At 41.0% G+C, this 15,466-nt stretch overlaps 1 protein-coding gene across 1 annotated transcript in view; it reads left to right on the plus strand.

Annotated features, from left to right (window-relative positions):
* LOC137332204 (polycystin-2-like protein 1) overlaps positions 1 to 15,466 on the plus strand; it is a 31,721-nt gene that overhangs the window by 9,302 nt on the left and 6,953 nt on the right. The window contains exons 5-8 of the mRNA XM_067995900.1: positions 3,533 to 3,757; positions 4,231 to 4,459; positions 9,333 to 9,503; positions 11,873 to 12,054. Of these exons, the coding sequence (XP_067852001.1) occupies positions 3,533 to 3,757; positions 4,231 to 4,459; positions 9,333 to 9,503; positions 11,873 to 12,054 (807 nt within the window). The remainder of the gene's footprint in view (positions 1 to 3,532; positions 3,758 to 4,230; positions 4,460 to 9,332; positions 9,504 to 11,872; positions 12,055 to 15,466) is intronic.

The following is a 15,466-nucleotide window of genomic DNA, read 5'->3' on the forward strand; positions in this document are numbered from 1 at the left end:
ATTCCGATTTGCCATTCTTTGATCCAAAGTAGATGACCTCACACTTCCCTACACTAAACTCTATCAGCCATAGTTTTGCCCACTCTGTCTATGTTCCTTTAGAACCTTCTGCTCCCACCTACACAACTTACTGTGCCTCTTAACTTAGTGCCATCTGCGAACTTGGATATGCAACTCTCTGTTCCTTCATCCAAGTCATTAATATATATGATGAAAAGCTGAGGCCCCCATACAGATCCTTGGATATGTTACATTCCACTAATCAGAGTACATTCCCTTTATCCCTATTGTCTCTCTCCTACCTCCCAATCAATTACCAATCCAAGTCACAATGTTACCTTTAATTCCATGTGCTTTCATTTTTGCTAATAATTTCTTGTGCAGAACCTAAACAAATGCTTTGTGGAAGTCCATATGGACACCATCCATAGATACGTCTCTATCCACCTTGCTAGTGACCGCCTCAAAAAATTCAACTAGGTTAGTCATACATGACCTATCCTTCACAAATCCATGCTGACTCTCCTTGATTAGCTCATAATTGTCCAAGTGCTCAGTTGCTTTCTCCCTGATGATAAATTGCAGTAACTTCCCCACAACTGATGTTAAACTGACAGGTCTGTAGTTTCCTGGTTTCTTCCATCTTTCTTTTTTTAAATAATGGAGTAACATTTTCAATTTTCCAAACCAAAGGCACCATTCCCAAGTCTAGAGTGCTTTGGAAAGTTAAGACTAATGCATCTGTAATTTCCTCACCTATTTCTTTTAATACCCTGAGTTGGAAACCATCACCTCCTGGAAATGTGCCTACCTTATGTCCCAATATATTCTCCATTATCATGTTTTAACTTATATTAAACCGACGAAGTTTCTCCCATTGACTTATTTTTAGATTCCATTATACTGCTGGTATTTTGTCCTCTTCCTTACTGTGACAATGGATACAAAGTATTCATTTGAAGTCTGCCATTTCCTTATTGTCCATTATAGTCTCGTCTTTAATGGGACCACTTACCCATTTACCACTCTCTTTCTCAATATATTTATACAAACTTCTACTTTCAGCTTTGATATTTCTTGCAAGTTTTTTTCATTTTTTTTGCACCTCTTAGTAATTTCTTTCGATACCTTTGTTGTTATTTATAGCTCTCTCAGTCCACTGGATTTCCACTTTTGTCTTTTCTTTTAGCTTGGTACTGTCTCTTATCTCTAAAACTAAAGTTTACTGTGGTTATATTATTTCTTATCCCTTCAAAGTTTGCCTTACTTAAAATTAAATTTGTGACTCTCCCTTCTCCCTCTCAAACCTAATATCAAATTCAATCATATTATGTTCACTATTCACAAGATGGTCCCTTACTGTGAGGTTGTTAACTAATTCTGGTTCATTACTCATCACTAAATCTATTAAGTCCTGTTCCCTGTTGGTTCCAAAACATGTTGTTCCAGAATACCGACAAAATAGGCCTACTTGTACACCAACTATTTAAAATTATCGTAGCTCAACACATTAAAAGCAATAAAGAAAGCAACAACTTGCATTCATATAAGGCCTTTCCCGATCTCAGAATGTCCCAAAGAGCTTCACAGCTGATGAAGTATGTTGAAGTCTAGTTGCTGTTGTAATGTAGGAAACATGGCAGCCAATTTGCACACAAAGCAAGGTCCCACAAACAGCAACGTGATAATGACGAGATAATCTATTTTTCATTGTGTTGGTTGAGGGCAGATGGGCTCTCAGTTTAACGTTTCATCCGAAAAATCGTATCTCCAAAAGTGCAACCTTCCTTCAGTACTGTACTGAAGTGTCAGCCTAGATTATATGCTTAAGTTTCTGGAGCAGGTCTTGAATCCATGCGACTACTGAGCCATGGCTGACACCTAAGAAAAGAGATCTTTCGATTTTCAGTATATTATATGAGATGCTTTACTATATTTGTTGTAGTATTCTGGCATTTATGCCAGAATCAAAGGCCTTTAGGCTTTTGGTCTCCACTTCTTCAATATCTGTTCTGTGCTGAATAAATATCATTGTCAACTAGTTAGGAGTCATATATGCTTCATATACAATTTTAGGCGTTTTGGTGCTCCTTACCTTTCTTCATCAGTACCAGTGTGATAGTTTCTCTCAGTGATCTAGCTAATCTGTCAGTGTGTAAACTTCTTATAAAATTCCACTGTAATGCGATGCAGACTTTCCCACCCTGCATGGAGGCAACAACCCTGTCAAATTTTATGTTCTCAAAATAGAATTGCAGCATCTATTTGTGGCTTTCATACTAAGTTCATCAAAAAGGTGGTCAAAATCTATTTTTGATTTTGCACAGTACTGTGTTTTTGTAAAAGGCCTGAATCTGTTTATTATTCCTGGCCTGAATTGCAAGAAAGAACGTACATGTATATAGTGTCGAATTACATCCTCAAGACATCCCAAAGTGCTTTTCGACCAATTAATCACTTTTTTCTGAAGTGCAGATACTGTTGTCGTACAGGCAAACATGGCAGCCAGCTTTGCACTCAGCAAGGTCCCACAAACAGCAAATGATATGAATGACTAGTTGGTTTGTTCTTGGTTGAGGAGGGAAGGTTCGGCATTGAACTTCCTGCTCTTTGATTAGTTTCATGGAATTTTTTTTTGTCCAGCAGAACAGGCACCCAGGACCTTGGTTTACCATCTTATCTGAAAGCTGGCACCTGCGGCAATGCAACATTGCACTGAAGTGCCAGTCCATAATATGCGCTCAAATCCTGCATGCAGCTTGAATCCACATACTATGAGTCAAAGTAAAACTGGTGCTGTACCTGATGCAGCTCTTATTGTAGGTTTTGAGGCAGCCTCCTCCAGCTTCTAGAGCTACCTGTTCAGGAAACTGACCATGCTATATCTCTTTAAAAATCTCAGATATATGTGGAACATAAATTCTGCTTGATCTGTGTGTCAAGCAATAAGCACATATTTCAATGTAATTAAATCTTACAAATGACTTCAGAGATGGATGCACACTGAACAGACTAGTCCTCTGAGACCCTGTCCTGGAAGATTGCCAACTTCAGAATATCTCTCTTTGTTAAGATGCAAGCTATAATTTGGCCCCTCTTAAATGCCTCAAAGGCTTGTTACTATTCTTAGTAAGGAGTAACAGTTTAAATGTTATCGGATACTAGAGACAGTTCACGTGAGACAATGAGGATAACAAGTACAGCGGTATCTCTAAGATATTTCCAAGATCATAAGAACAATATCAATTGTTTCTCATCTGACTGGTATGTTCACAGAAAGTCTTCCTAAAACAGATAGGAAATTTATAGAAATGAAGCAAATAAGAACTGATGGCATCAGTAAATCTGATATTATGTTGCAACCCATGTTCTTTTCTTTCACAGGTTCTGACATCCTAATCACACAAGTATTATAGCCTTGTGATATACTGCAAATTATCCTCTAGTTTGTCAGTACAATTATATAGATATTTCTGTTGCTTCATTGGATTTGATTCATGTCTTTTTTCTTCCCTTTTTAAAATACCAACAGATGGGAATACAGTATTTCTAATAGTGAGTTCGAGCTGTGGCACTGGGGTAGAATTGGTACATACAGCAATGGTGGTTATATTGTCGAGTTACAGAGAAATAAAGATGCCGGTGCTAAGAAGATTAAACGCCTTAAATCAAAACTTTGGCTTGATAGTGGGAGTAGAGCTGTCTTCATAGACTTTACAGTCTACAATGCAAATATTAACTTGTTTTGTGCCATCAGGTTTGTGAAAACATTTTGAATATTTTTATGAATGTGGTCCAAATTATATTTCCACAGTTCAATGTACAGTTATGTCACATTGAAATCAAATAGTATATATGTGTATTATTAAACTCACATCATGTGCAATTCATCTATAGTCACATTTTACAGTAGTTCATTGTTTTTGCATTTGTTCTGGCTCTTTTTCCCATTGATGACTTTGTGGATCTAGCACCATAACAAAGACAATTGTTTGTAAATCATATTTAATTAACTGTCGTCCCAGATCTCAAACTCAGCACACGAAAGCCTGGGTAAATTAGGTATATAAAAAAGTAAACCTCATTACTTAAGGAGTGCACAAGGCTTAGTTAAAATGATGTGGATTGTATTTGTACTCTAAAAATGTTATAAATTTAATTTTCAATTTAGTAAAAATTGTTTTCAGTTCTTCCAGAATGATTAAATCTTATAACCTGCTTGTATACCAGGCTACTGGTGGAATTTCCTGCAACTGGTGGAGCCATCCCTTCCTCTAAGTTTTTCACAGTCAAACTCCTACGATATGTTTCTAACTTCGACTACTTTCTGGCTGCCTGTGAAGTTATCTTTTGCGTCTTCATCTTCAACTATATGATCCAAGAAGCCATAGAGCTGTACACTTATAGGATACAATACTTCAAGAATTTTTGGAATTGTTTAGATTTTTTAATTGTTCTGGTCAGTACTATGTTTTAATATGAAAAAAATGTAGAATGTGTCTACTTTCATAATGTGCTTTATTAGTTTATCAGACCCAACAAAGTTAGTTCCTTTTACATAAGAATATCACTTGAAACAGAAATGCCTTTTGTTCCCACTATCTATCCTTTATACTTGCTCTCGAGACAGTACACAGAAGGTTCACTCGGCTAATCCCGGGGATGAGTGGGTGGACATATGAGGAGAGGTTGAGTAGATTGGGACTCTACTTATTGGAGTTCAGAAGAATGAGAGGCGATCTTATTGAAACATATAAGATTGTGAAGGGGCTTGATCGGGTGGATGCGGTAAGGATGTTCCCAAGGATGGGTGAAACTAGAACGAGGGGGCATAATCTTAGAATAAGGGGCTGCTCTTTCAAAACTGAGATGAGGAGAAACTTCTTCACTCAGAGGGTAGTAGGTCTGTGGAATTTGCTGCCCCAGGAAGCTGTGGAAGCTACATCATTAAATAAATTTAAAACAGAAATAGACAGTTTCCTAGAAGTAAAGGGAATTAGGGGTTACGGGGAGCGGGCAGGAAATTGGACATGAAGCTGAGTTCGGATTGGTCAAGGCCCTGTGGGTGGCGGAGCGGGCCCAGGGGCTGAGTGGCCGGGTCCTGCTCCTACTTCTTGTGTTCTTTAGATTTGAGGTTAGGATCAGATTAGCCATGATCTTATTGAATGGTCTACTTCTGCTCCTATTTCTTATGATAACTCTTAATATATTACAGGAATAATCAGTTTGGATTTTAAATGCATGAAACTAAGCAGAAAGAAAAAATGAGAAAGGGCCTAGCCATGTACAGCCCCAACTTGCACAGTCTGTTTCTACCTCCTTCTCCTCACGATACACAAACAGGACTTATTTCAGCTTGCTCCTGCCTTACCAAACTAATTTCCTCTTTCCTTGGCTCTATTATTTCCCCCTTGTCCAATATCTACTTTAGCACATCCATGACTCTTCTACTGCCTTCTGCTGCTTTGATTTTTTTTGATTCTGCAGCCCCATTTGTCTCCCACAACAACAATAACTTGCATTTATATAGCACCTTTAACCTGCTAAAATGTCCCAAGGCGCTTCACAGGAGTGATTATCAAACAAAATTTGACACCAAGTCTCCTGAGGAGTTTTTAGGACAGGTGACCAAAAGCTTGGTCAAAGAGGTAGGTTTTAAGGAGCGTCTTAAAGGAGAAGAGAGAGGCGGAGAGGTTTAGGTAGGGAATTCCAGAGCTTAGGGCCTAGACAGCTGAAGGCACGGCCACCAATGGTGGAGCTATGAAATTGGGGATGCACAAGAGGCAAGAATTGGAGGAGCGCAAAGATCTCGGAGGGTTGTAAGGCTGGAGGAGGTTACAGAGATAGAGAGGAGCAAGGCCATGGAGGGATTTGAAAACGAGGATGAGAATTTTAAAATCGTGGCATTGCTGGACCGGGAGCCAATGTAGGTCAGTGAGCACAGGGGTGATGGGTGAACAGAACTTGGTGCGAGTGAGGATATGGTCAGCAGTGTTTTGGATGAGCGCAAGTTTATGGAGGGTAGAAGATGGGAGGCTGGCCAGAAGAGCATTGAAATAGGCAAGTCTAGAGGTAACAAAGGCATGGATCAGGAGTTCAGCAGCAGATGAGCTGAAGCAGGGGCAGAGATCGGTGATGTTATGGAGGTGGAAGTAGATGGTCTTGGTGATGGAGGGGATATGTTGTCGGAAGCTCATCTCAGGGTCAAATAGGACGCCAAGGTTGCAAATGGTCTGGTTCAACCTCAGACAGTAGCCAGGGAGAGGGTTGGAGTTGGTGGCTAGAGAAGCAGTGGTGGGCACCGAAGACAATGGCTTTGGTCTTCCCAATATTTAGTTAGAGGAAATTTTTGCTCATCTCAGACAAGCAGCGTGACAAATCAGATACAGTGGAGGGGTTGAGGGAGATGGTGGTGAGGTAGAGTTGGGTGTCATCAGCATACATATGGAACCTGATGTTGTGTTCTCTGAAGATGTCGCTGAGGGACAGCATGTAGACGAGAAATAGAAGGAGACCAAGGATAGATCATTGGGGGACTCCAGAGGTAACAGTGCGGGAATGGGAAGAGAAGCCATTGAAGGTGATTCTCTGGCTACGACTGGATAGATAAGAATGGAACCAGGCGAGTGCAGTCCCACCCAGCTGAACAATGGAGGAGAGGCATTGGAGGAGGATGGAGTGGTTAACCGTGTGAAAGGCTGCAGACAGGTCGAGAAGGATGAGGAGGGATAGTTTGCCACGGTCACAGTCACGTACGATGTCATTTGTCACTTTGAAAAGGGCTGTTTCGTACTGTGGCAGGGGCGGAAATCTGATTGGAGGGATTCAAACATGGAGTTGCGGGAAAGATGGGCACGGATTTTGGAGACAACAACACGTTCAAGGACTTTGAAGAGGAGAGGGAGGTTGGAGATGGGCTGGTAGTTTGCAAGGACAGGGGTCGAGGGTGGGTTTTTTGAGGAGGGGGGTGATGATGGCAGATTTGAAGGGGAGGGGGACAGTAACTGAGGAGAGGGAACTGTTAACGGTATCAGCTAACATGGGGGCCAGGAAGGGAAGTTGGGCGGTCAGCAGTTTGGTGGGAATAGGGTCGAGGGAGCCGGAGGTGGGTCTTACGGTCAAGATGAGTTCAGAGAGGACATGAGGTGAGATAGGAGAGAAACTAGAGAAAGATGCAAGTTCAGGGCTAGGGCATGGGGGAACGGTAGGGGAAGTTTAGCTTGGTGGGCTAGGGGAAGGGAGGGAAGTGGCAGAAGCAGCTGAACAGATGGTTTCAATCTTAGTAACAAAGTAGTCCATGAGCTCCTCACATTTCTTGTTGGAGATGAGGGTGGAGGAGGCAGGGGAAAGGGGTTTATGAAGTCAATTTGTAATGAAGAGAAGCTGGGGGTTTTCTTTGCATTCCAGGATGATCCTGAAATAGTGAGCAGTTTTGGCAGAGGAGAGCAGGTCCCGATAGTGCTTTATGTGGTCCAGCCAGATCTGGCAATGAATGGCTAAACCAGTTGTCTGCTATAAATGTTCAAGTATGCATCCCTTGGACATAAGGGAGCGGAGATGAGGGCCATACCAGGGTGAGAGGGAGTAATGGTTTTAATGGGGACAAGGGTATCAAAGGTGGAGGCAAGAGTGTGATTGAGCAGATCGATAGCTGCAGAAGTGTTGTGGTGAAGGGAGGGCCAAAGGCTAGACAGTTGGGAATTTGAAAGTGCTGTTGTAAGTGACTTGGGGGAGAGTTTTTTCCAGTGGCGATCACAGAAGGAAGTGGGATTGGGAGGGGGAGGGGAATGTGGGTGGAGAGGGATACAAGGAAGTGATCAATGGGAGTAGAGAGGCCACGTGAGATGGTAAGGTCGAGGGGGTGGCCATGAATATGGGTAGGGGAGTTTATATGGAGGGAGAGATTAAAGGACGATAAGAGGGCAGTGAACTCAGAGGAGAGAGAGCATAATGAGTTGAGATGAAGGTTGAAGTCTCCTTTCCACCTCTATACCACCATCTGTCACTGGGGGAGGTTTCTTCCCAATCTGAAGCTGACACAAACAGCCCCCCCATACTCACCTGGCTGAACTCGTTCTCACTTTAAACAACTTCCTTTTTAACTCCATGCACTTCCTCCAGGTAAAAGATACCACTAAGGGAATATGCATGGGTTCTAGGTATGATTGTCCTTTTGAAAGATATGTGACCCTTCTTTGTTCCAATCCAACTAAAGTCTCTCCCTGACCTCATGCTCTGTTACATTGATGACTATTGGTGCTGCTTTCTGATCTTTAGAATTTCATTAGCTTTGCTTCCAAGCTCCACTTATCCCTCACCTTTCTGTAGTTCATTTCTGACCCTTTTAGTGTCAGCTTGGCTCACTCGCCTGTAAGTCAGAAGATTGTGGGTTTAAGTTCCACAGTGGACTTAAGCATATAATCTAGGCTGACATTTCAGTGCAAAACTGAGGGAGTGCAGGTATGCCAGAGGTGCCATCTTTCAGATGAGACTTTAAATCGAGGCCCATCTACCAGCACAGGTAAATGTAAAAGATCCCTTAGCACTTTTTGAAAAATAGCAAGGAGTTCTCTCACTGTCCTTGCCAACACTCCTCCCTCAACCAACATCACCAAAAACAGATTATCTGGTGATTCATTCATTTGATGTTTGTGCATAACATAACAGTAACTATATGTAAAAATGGCTGTAAAACACTTTGATATGTCCTGACGACATGATAAGATACAATATAAATACAAGTTCTTTCTCTTTCTTTCCTGAACTTCTGACTCTAATTCAAGCATTGGGCTTTCCACAGACATCTACTCCAAGCCCACTGATTCCCATAACTACCTAGAATATATTTCTTCCCACCCTTGTTCCTGTAAAGACTCCATCTCTTTTTCTCAGTTTATCCATTTCCATCACATCACCTCTGATGACTCCCGCTTCTGCACCAGAGCTTCTGAAATGTATTATCTAACAATGTATTACTTTTTTTAAAGCAGGTTGCAGTTCTTTCCACTACCTTTTGTGTGAAAAAGAGCTTCCTGACTTTATTCCTAAATGACCTAGCTCTAATTTTAAGATTATGACCTCTTGTTCCGAATTCCCCCACCAGAGGAAATAGTTTCTCTGTATCTATTGTATTGAATCCCTTTATCAGTTTAAAGACCTTGATTAGATCACCCCTCAACCCCTTATCCAATTCACTGTACTTATTTTCTGCCTACTGGTCCAGAATATTTTGAAACGCTACCGAAAGAATGAATTATAATTTTATATTTTTAAAAGCAACAAATGTGAAACCAGTTTCAATTTTGATTTCATTACATTTTTCTCTCCCTCAGTTTTCTTTACTTGCCATCTTTTACAACATCTATCGTACAATTAAAGTAACTTTATTACTTGGGAAACTTCTGGAAAATTCAGACTCATACCCAAACCTCTACTTCTTGGCTTACTGGCAGAACCGGTATAACATCATAATTGCATTTACTGTTTTCATCGCATGGATAAAGGTATTTTATCAGTACATTACTTTGCAAAAAAGATTTAAAAGTTACTAATTTATTTTCCGTGATGCTGTTTATGGATCGTCTAGAATCTAGAGCACAACTTTGATATTTAACTGCTATCCTGGCCTGTTCCTTTAAGACCACTGCTGGAGTACTCTCTGTGGGAATTCAGATAATTGTGCATGCTTAGAAGTTCCTTAATTCATTAAGAGGTCAAGTAACTTGCTTAGAAATTTCAGGCTCTGAAATGAATGACTTGCTTTATTTTAAGAGTATTGTGTATTAGTATTATTAGAAAGGAAGAACTTGCATTTATCTGGTGCATTTCATGACCTCAGGACGTCCTGAAGCATTTTACAGCCAATGAAGTACTTTTGAAGTGTAGTCATTGTTGTGATGTAGGGAAACATAGCAGCCACATTGCACACAGCAAGATCCCGTAAACCGAAATGATATTATGACCAGATAATTTGTTTTAGTAGTGTTATTTGAGGGATAAATATTGTCCAGGATACAAGGAAAACTCTTCTGCTGTTCTTCAAATAATGCTGTGGGATCTTTTATATCCACCTGAGAGAGCAGACAGGACCCCGGTTTAACGTCTCATTCGAAAGACAGCACTTCTGACAGTGCAGCATGCCCTCAGTACTGCACTGATTCGTCAGCCTAGATTATGGTGCGTAACCCTCTGGAGTGGAACTTAAACCCATGTCTTTTTGATGAGGTAACAGAGAGGGTCGAAGAGGCAGTGCAGTTGATGTGGTGTATCTGGACTTCCAAAAGGCGTTTGATAAAGTGCCGCAGAATAGGCTTGTCAACAAAGTTGAAGCCCATGGAATAAAGGGGGCAGTGGCAGCATGGATACGAAATTGTTTAAGTAATAGGAAACAGAGAGTAGTGGTGAACGGTTGTTTTTCAGACTGGAGGGAAGTATACAGTGGTGTTCCCCAGGGGTCAGTGCTGGGACCATTGCTTTTTTTGATATATATTAATAACTTGAACTTGGGTGTACAGGGCACAATTTAAAAATTTGCAGATGACACAAAACTTGGAAGTGTAGTGAACAGTGAGGAGGATAGTGATAGACTTCAAGAGGACATAGACAGGCTGATGGAATGGGCGGACACAAGACAGATGAAATTCAACACAGAAAAGTGTGAAGTGATACATTTCGGTAGGAAGAACGAGAAGAGGCAATATAAACTAAAGGGTACAATTCTAAAGGAACAGAGAAATCTGGCGGTATATGTGCACAAATCTTTGAAGGTGGTAGGGCTGGTTGAGAAAGCGGTTAAGAAAGCATGCGGGATCTTGGGCTTTATAAATAGAGGCGTAGAGTACAAAAGCAAGGAGGTTATGATGAATCTTTATAAAACACTGGTTTGACCACAACTGGAGTATTGTGTCCAGTTCTGGGCACCACACTTTAGGAAAGATGTAAAGGCCTTCGAGAAGGTGCAGAAGAGATTTACTAGAATGATTCCAGGGATGAGGGACTTTAGTTACGTGGATAGACTGGAGAAGCTGGGGTTGTTCTCCTTAGAGCAGAGAAGGTTGAGAGGAGATTTGATAGAGGTATTCAAAATCATGACTGGTCTGGAGAGAGTAGATAGAGAGAAACTGTTCCCATTGGCGGAGGGGTCAAGAACCAGAGGACATAGATTTAAGGTGTTTGGCAAAAGAACCAAAGGCAACATGAGAGAACATTTTTTACGCAGCGTGTGGTTGTGATCTGAAATGCACTGCCTGAGGGGGTGGTGGAGGCAGATTCAATCGTGGCTTTCAAAAGGGAATTGGATAAATACTTGAAGGGAAAAAAAATGCAGGGCTACATGGATAGGGTGGGGAAGCGGAACTAGCTGGATAGCTCTTGCAGAGAGCCGGCATGGACTCGACGGGATGAATGGCCTCCTTCCGTGCTGTAACCATTCTACGATTCTTTCTGACTCAGAGGCAAGAGTGCTACTACTGAGCCAAGGCTGACATGGCTATCAGTCAGGTGCCAGGGCAGAAAATCGCCCGGTAGAGTTTTCACTCCGGTGAACTTAGAATTCGCTAGTGCAAATTCCTACTTTTTAATAGGAATCACTTTATTACAAGTTACGTAGAAATAAAACAATTTTCTATTAATATAAACTCAATCGTTAAGATTTGGTTTGTGGTATTAATAAACTATTTAAATCCATAAGCTGTTAAAGATAATTGAATTTGGTTTATAAAAACCCCTTTGGTGTTATATAATGGTAATAAAGAGTATTTTAAGGATATGTTTTTGTAAATCCATTTCTCAGAAGATAAACAATAAAATCAACTTGAACATGGCAAATTCTGGATTGGAATTCTAAATATCTATTTTGTTTATTTTGTTTTAGATATTCAAATACATTAGTTTCAATATGACTATGACTCAGCTGTCTACAACCCTCTCTCGCTGCGCCAAAGGGATTGTTGGATTTGCCATAATGTTTTTTATAGTATTTTTTGGATATGCTCAGTTAGGCTACCTTATCTTTGGCACTCAGGTGGACAGTTTTCACACTTTTGGCAGCTGCATGTATGTATTAAAATTGCAATATCTGAATACTGAGTAGAATAGTTACAGAACCAAGCTTATAACATTCTGTTCCTGCATTCCTATGATTGAGTATTCAGAAGAATGCATACAGCTTAAATAGCTTATTTATTGATTAGTAGAAATATAAAGCAGTTAAGTTGTTTGCTTCACAGCATTCTAGCCGTTGATTTTGTTATACATGGAAACAGAAAAACAGATAATGTAGAAGTACACAGCAGGTTCTCTTAGCATCCTTGTTCAGTTCTGACGAAGGGTCCTCGCTCATTCGGCAACTTTTCACATGCTGATAGGCCTACTGTGTATTCGCTGTATTTTTTATTTTTATTTCAGATTCACAATTTTTCCTTTTATCTCATGGATTTTATTAATTTTATCAGCTAGTAATCTAGCTGAGATAAAGGGGGTAACGGGGCTATTCCATCAGAACAAAAAAATGACTGCAGTAATCCAAATTCTCCTGCCACAATAATTCTTGTAAAGAATCTTACAACACCAGGTTATAGTCCAACAATTTTATTTGAAAATAAAATTGTTGGACTATAACCTGGTGTTGTAAGATTCTTCACAATTGTCAACCCCAGTCCATCACCGGCATCTCCACAATAATTCTTGTTATCCAAAAGAGGATCCGGATGGAAAAAGTAACCTCACTCCATCGCTGTCAGCAGGGGCTGATAATCTGACAGCAGTTGTCCAAAGCACTAATGCAAATCAGACACCAGCTCCCTATATTATGGCATGCAGAACCTGAGGCCTATTATGCACCAAATGCTCATTGCATGACAAAATGCTGAAGAGCTTTGAGAATTTGAACTCTGCAAAGCAAATTACAGCCTACAATTTTATAAGATAAAGCAGTGCCTAATAGGCTGAACACCTTTATAAAACAGGTGCTGCAAAGGAGGCCTGTTGCTTTGTTTTTGAAAGCGCATTGCTGTATCTCTTAGTTTCTGTATTGTTATGATCTTGTTGGATGAAGAAAGCTATTGAAACTCGATGGATCCTTTATTCATGCTGCTCTAGTTGTACTCTTTATTACTGAAGGTTTGTTCCCCCCCCCCCAGCTTTTATCCCTAACCTTGTTCGGCAAGAAAAAAAAGTACATGTTTATGGACAGCCAGCAATTCTTTTAAGAGCTGCTGGTACAGGAAATTCCACCCCCTGACTTTGGCAAGCACAGTACTCTGGGGGTAGTGAGCTGACCTTGCCTCTTCAGGTGGAGGTGTCCACAGAACCGGGACTGCATTGTTGACCCCACAATATGTATGCAGGCTGCTCAGCAGCTCCCCCTCTTATGAAAAATCAGCAGAAGCATATGGTAAAACAATTGAAATAACAAATACACCAAGAATGAAATCAAATAGCAGGAAAGTTTTGTCGCATCATTTGTATCATAATACTTACAACCCCAGGAAATGTTTTCTTCTGAGCAGCAATGAAGTCCACTGAATCATCCACACACACACACACAATCTTGTAGCCTCGTGGAAAAGGGAATAGTGACAGGAACAAAATACTTGAGAGTTTCTGCATTAATAAATATATGGTTTACGAACACACAAAGTTGCCGGGCAGGAAAAGACCAGCTGGTCCATCAAGCCTGCCCCACACCGATGATGGCCAGACCATCATGGCTAAACACTTCTTCCCTCCCCGCCCCCCCCCCCCCCATCCCCACACGCACACACACATCCACAGCCATGTAATCTCCTGGGAGAGGCAAAAATACCAGAAAAACTCAGGGCCAATAATGGAAAATTCCTCTCCGACCCCCTCAGGCGATCAAAACCAGTCCAGGATATCACATGGATCAAGTGTTATCTGTAAAGACACTTACCTTATATGATGCAATCTCTGCCTCAGACAGGAATCAGTCCAGCTCCCTCTTGAAGGCAGGCAGAGAGTAAGCACCCACCACACCAGCTGGCAATATATTCCAGAGGCTCACAATTCTCTGGAAAAAGAACCTCCTAACATCCAGTCTATTCCTACTCTTCCATCGCTTAAACGGGTGTCCCCTGGTCCTCCCCAATCTGTTAAACTGGAATAATCTATCAATAGGGACACTATCCATCTCTTCCAGTATTTTATAGACCTCTATCTGGTCACCTCCAAGTCTACACTACTCTAAAGTAAATAATTGTAAACAATTTTACAACACCAAGTTATAGTCCAGCAATTTTATTTTAAATTCACAAGCTTTCGGAGGCTTCCTCCTTCCTCGTTCACCTGAGGAAGGAGGAAGCCTCCGAAAGCTTGTGAATTTCAAATAAAATTGCTGGACTATAACTTGGTGTTGTAAAATTGTTTACAATTGTCAACCCCAGTCCATCACCGGCATCTCCACATCATGGCTAAAGTAAATAGACCAAGGTCCTTGAGTGTATCTGAGTAGCTGAGGTTCTTTAAGCTAGGAATAATTCTTGTAGCTCTCCTCTGGACCTTTTCCAAGATCACTCTATCACCCATCAAGTGGGGGGACCAAAGCTGGGCACAGTACTCTAGATGCGGTCTGACCAGCGACCTGTATAGTGTCAAAATGGTGTCCTTTGATTTATACTGAATGGTTCCATTACTACTACCTAATTGGTCATAAACCTTTAGTGATCTGTGCGCAATAACACCAAGATTTTTTTCTCTCACCCTCTTTCAGTATTGCAAATGATACGTGTATTTTGTGTTGGCCCTACCAACAAGCATGACACTACATTTATCTAAATTAAATGCCATTTGCCAATGTGTGGCCCACTCTCCTAGCACATCTAAATCTTTTTGGATTTGATTGCATTCCTCTACCGTCTTAACCCTTGCACAGATTTTGGTATAATTTGCAAACTTATTTACCATACTCGCAACACCATTGTCCAGGTCATTAATAGAGACCGTGAAGAGTTGTGGGCCTAGGACCGATCCCTAGGGGACATCACTGGTAACAAAAGCTGAACCACATCCTTTAACTACAACTTTTTGGCTGTGGGATTGGAGCCAATTGATAATCCAGCTTTTCAAATTGCTACTGATACAACATTCTATCTTGTGAAGTAACCTAGTGTGAGGTACCTTATCAAAGGCTTTCTGAAAGTCCAGGTAGATAATGTCTACCGGATTACCTTCTTCCACTACCCTAGTGACTTCCTCTAAAAACTCTATCAAATTTGTTAGGCACCACCTATTTTTTTGGAAGCTGTTTTGTGCATTTCTAATAGCCTTTTCCCTTTCCCAGTGATCATAAAGGGTATCTCTTACAATCCCTTCCAGCATCGTCCCAATAACAGATGTCATGCTGATAGGCCTGATGTTCCCCAGCTCTGATTTGTCCCCATTTTTGAAAATAGGAACGACATGAGCTAGCTGCCAGTCTACGGGAACTATCCCTGACTCTATCGAACTA

This window comes from Heptranchias perlo, chromosome 14 (genome assembly GCF_035084215.1).
Source record: "Heptranchias perlo isolate sHepPer1 chromosome 14, sHepPer1.hap1, whole genome shotgun sequence".
NCBI lineage: Eukaryota > Metazoa > Chordata > Chondrichthyes > Hexanchiformes > Hexanchidae > Heptranchias > Heptranchias perlo.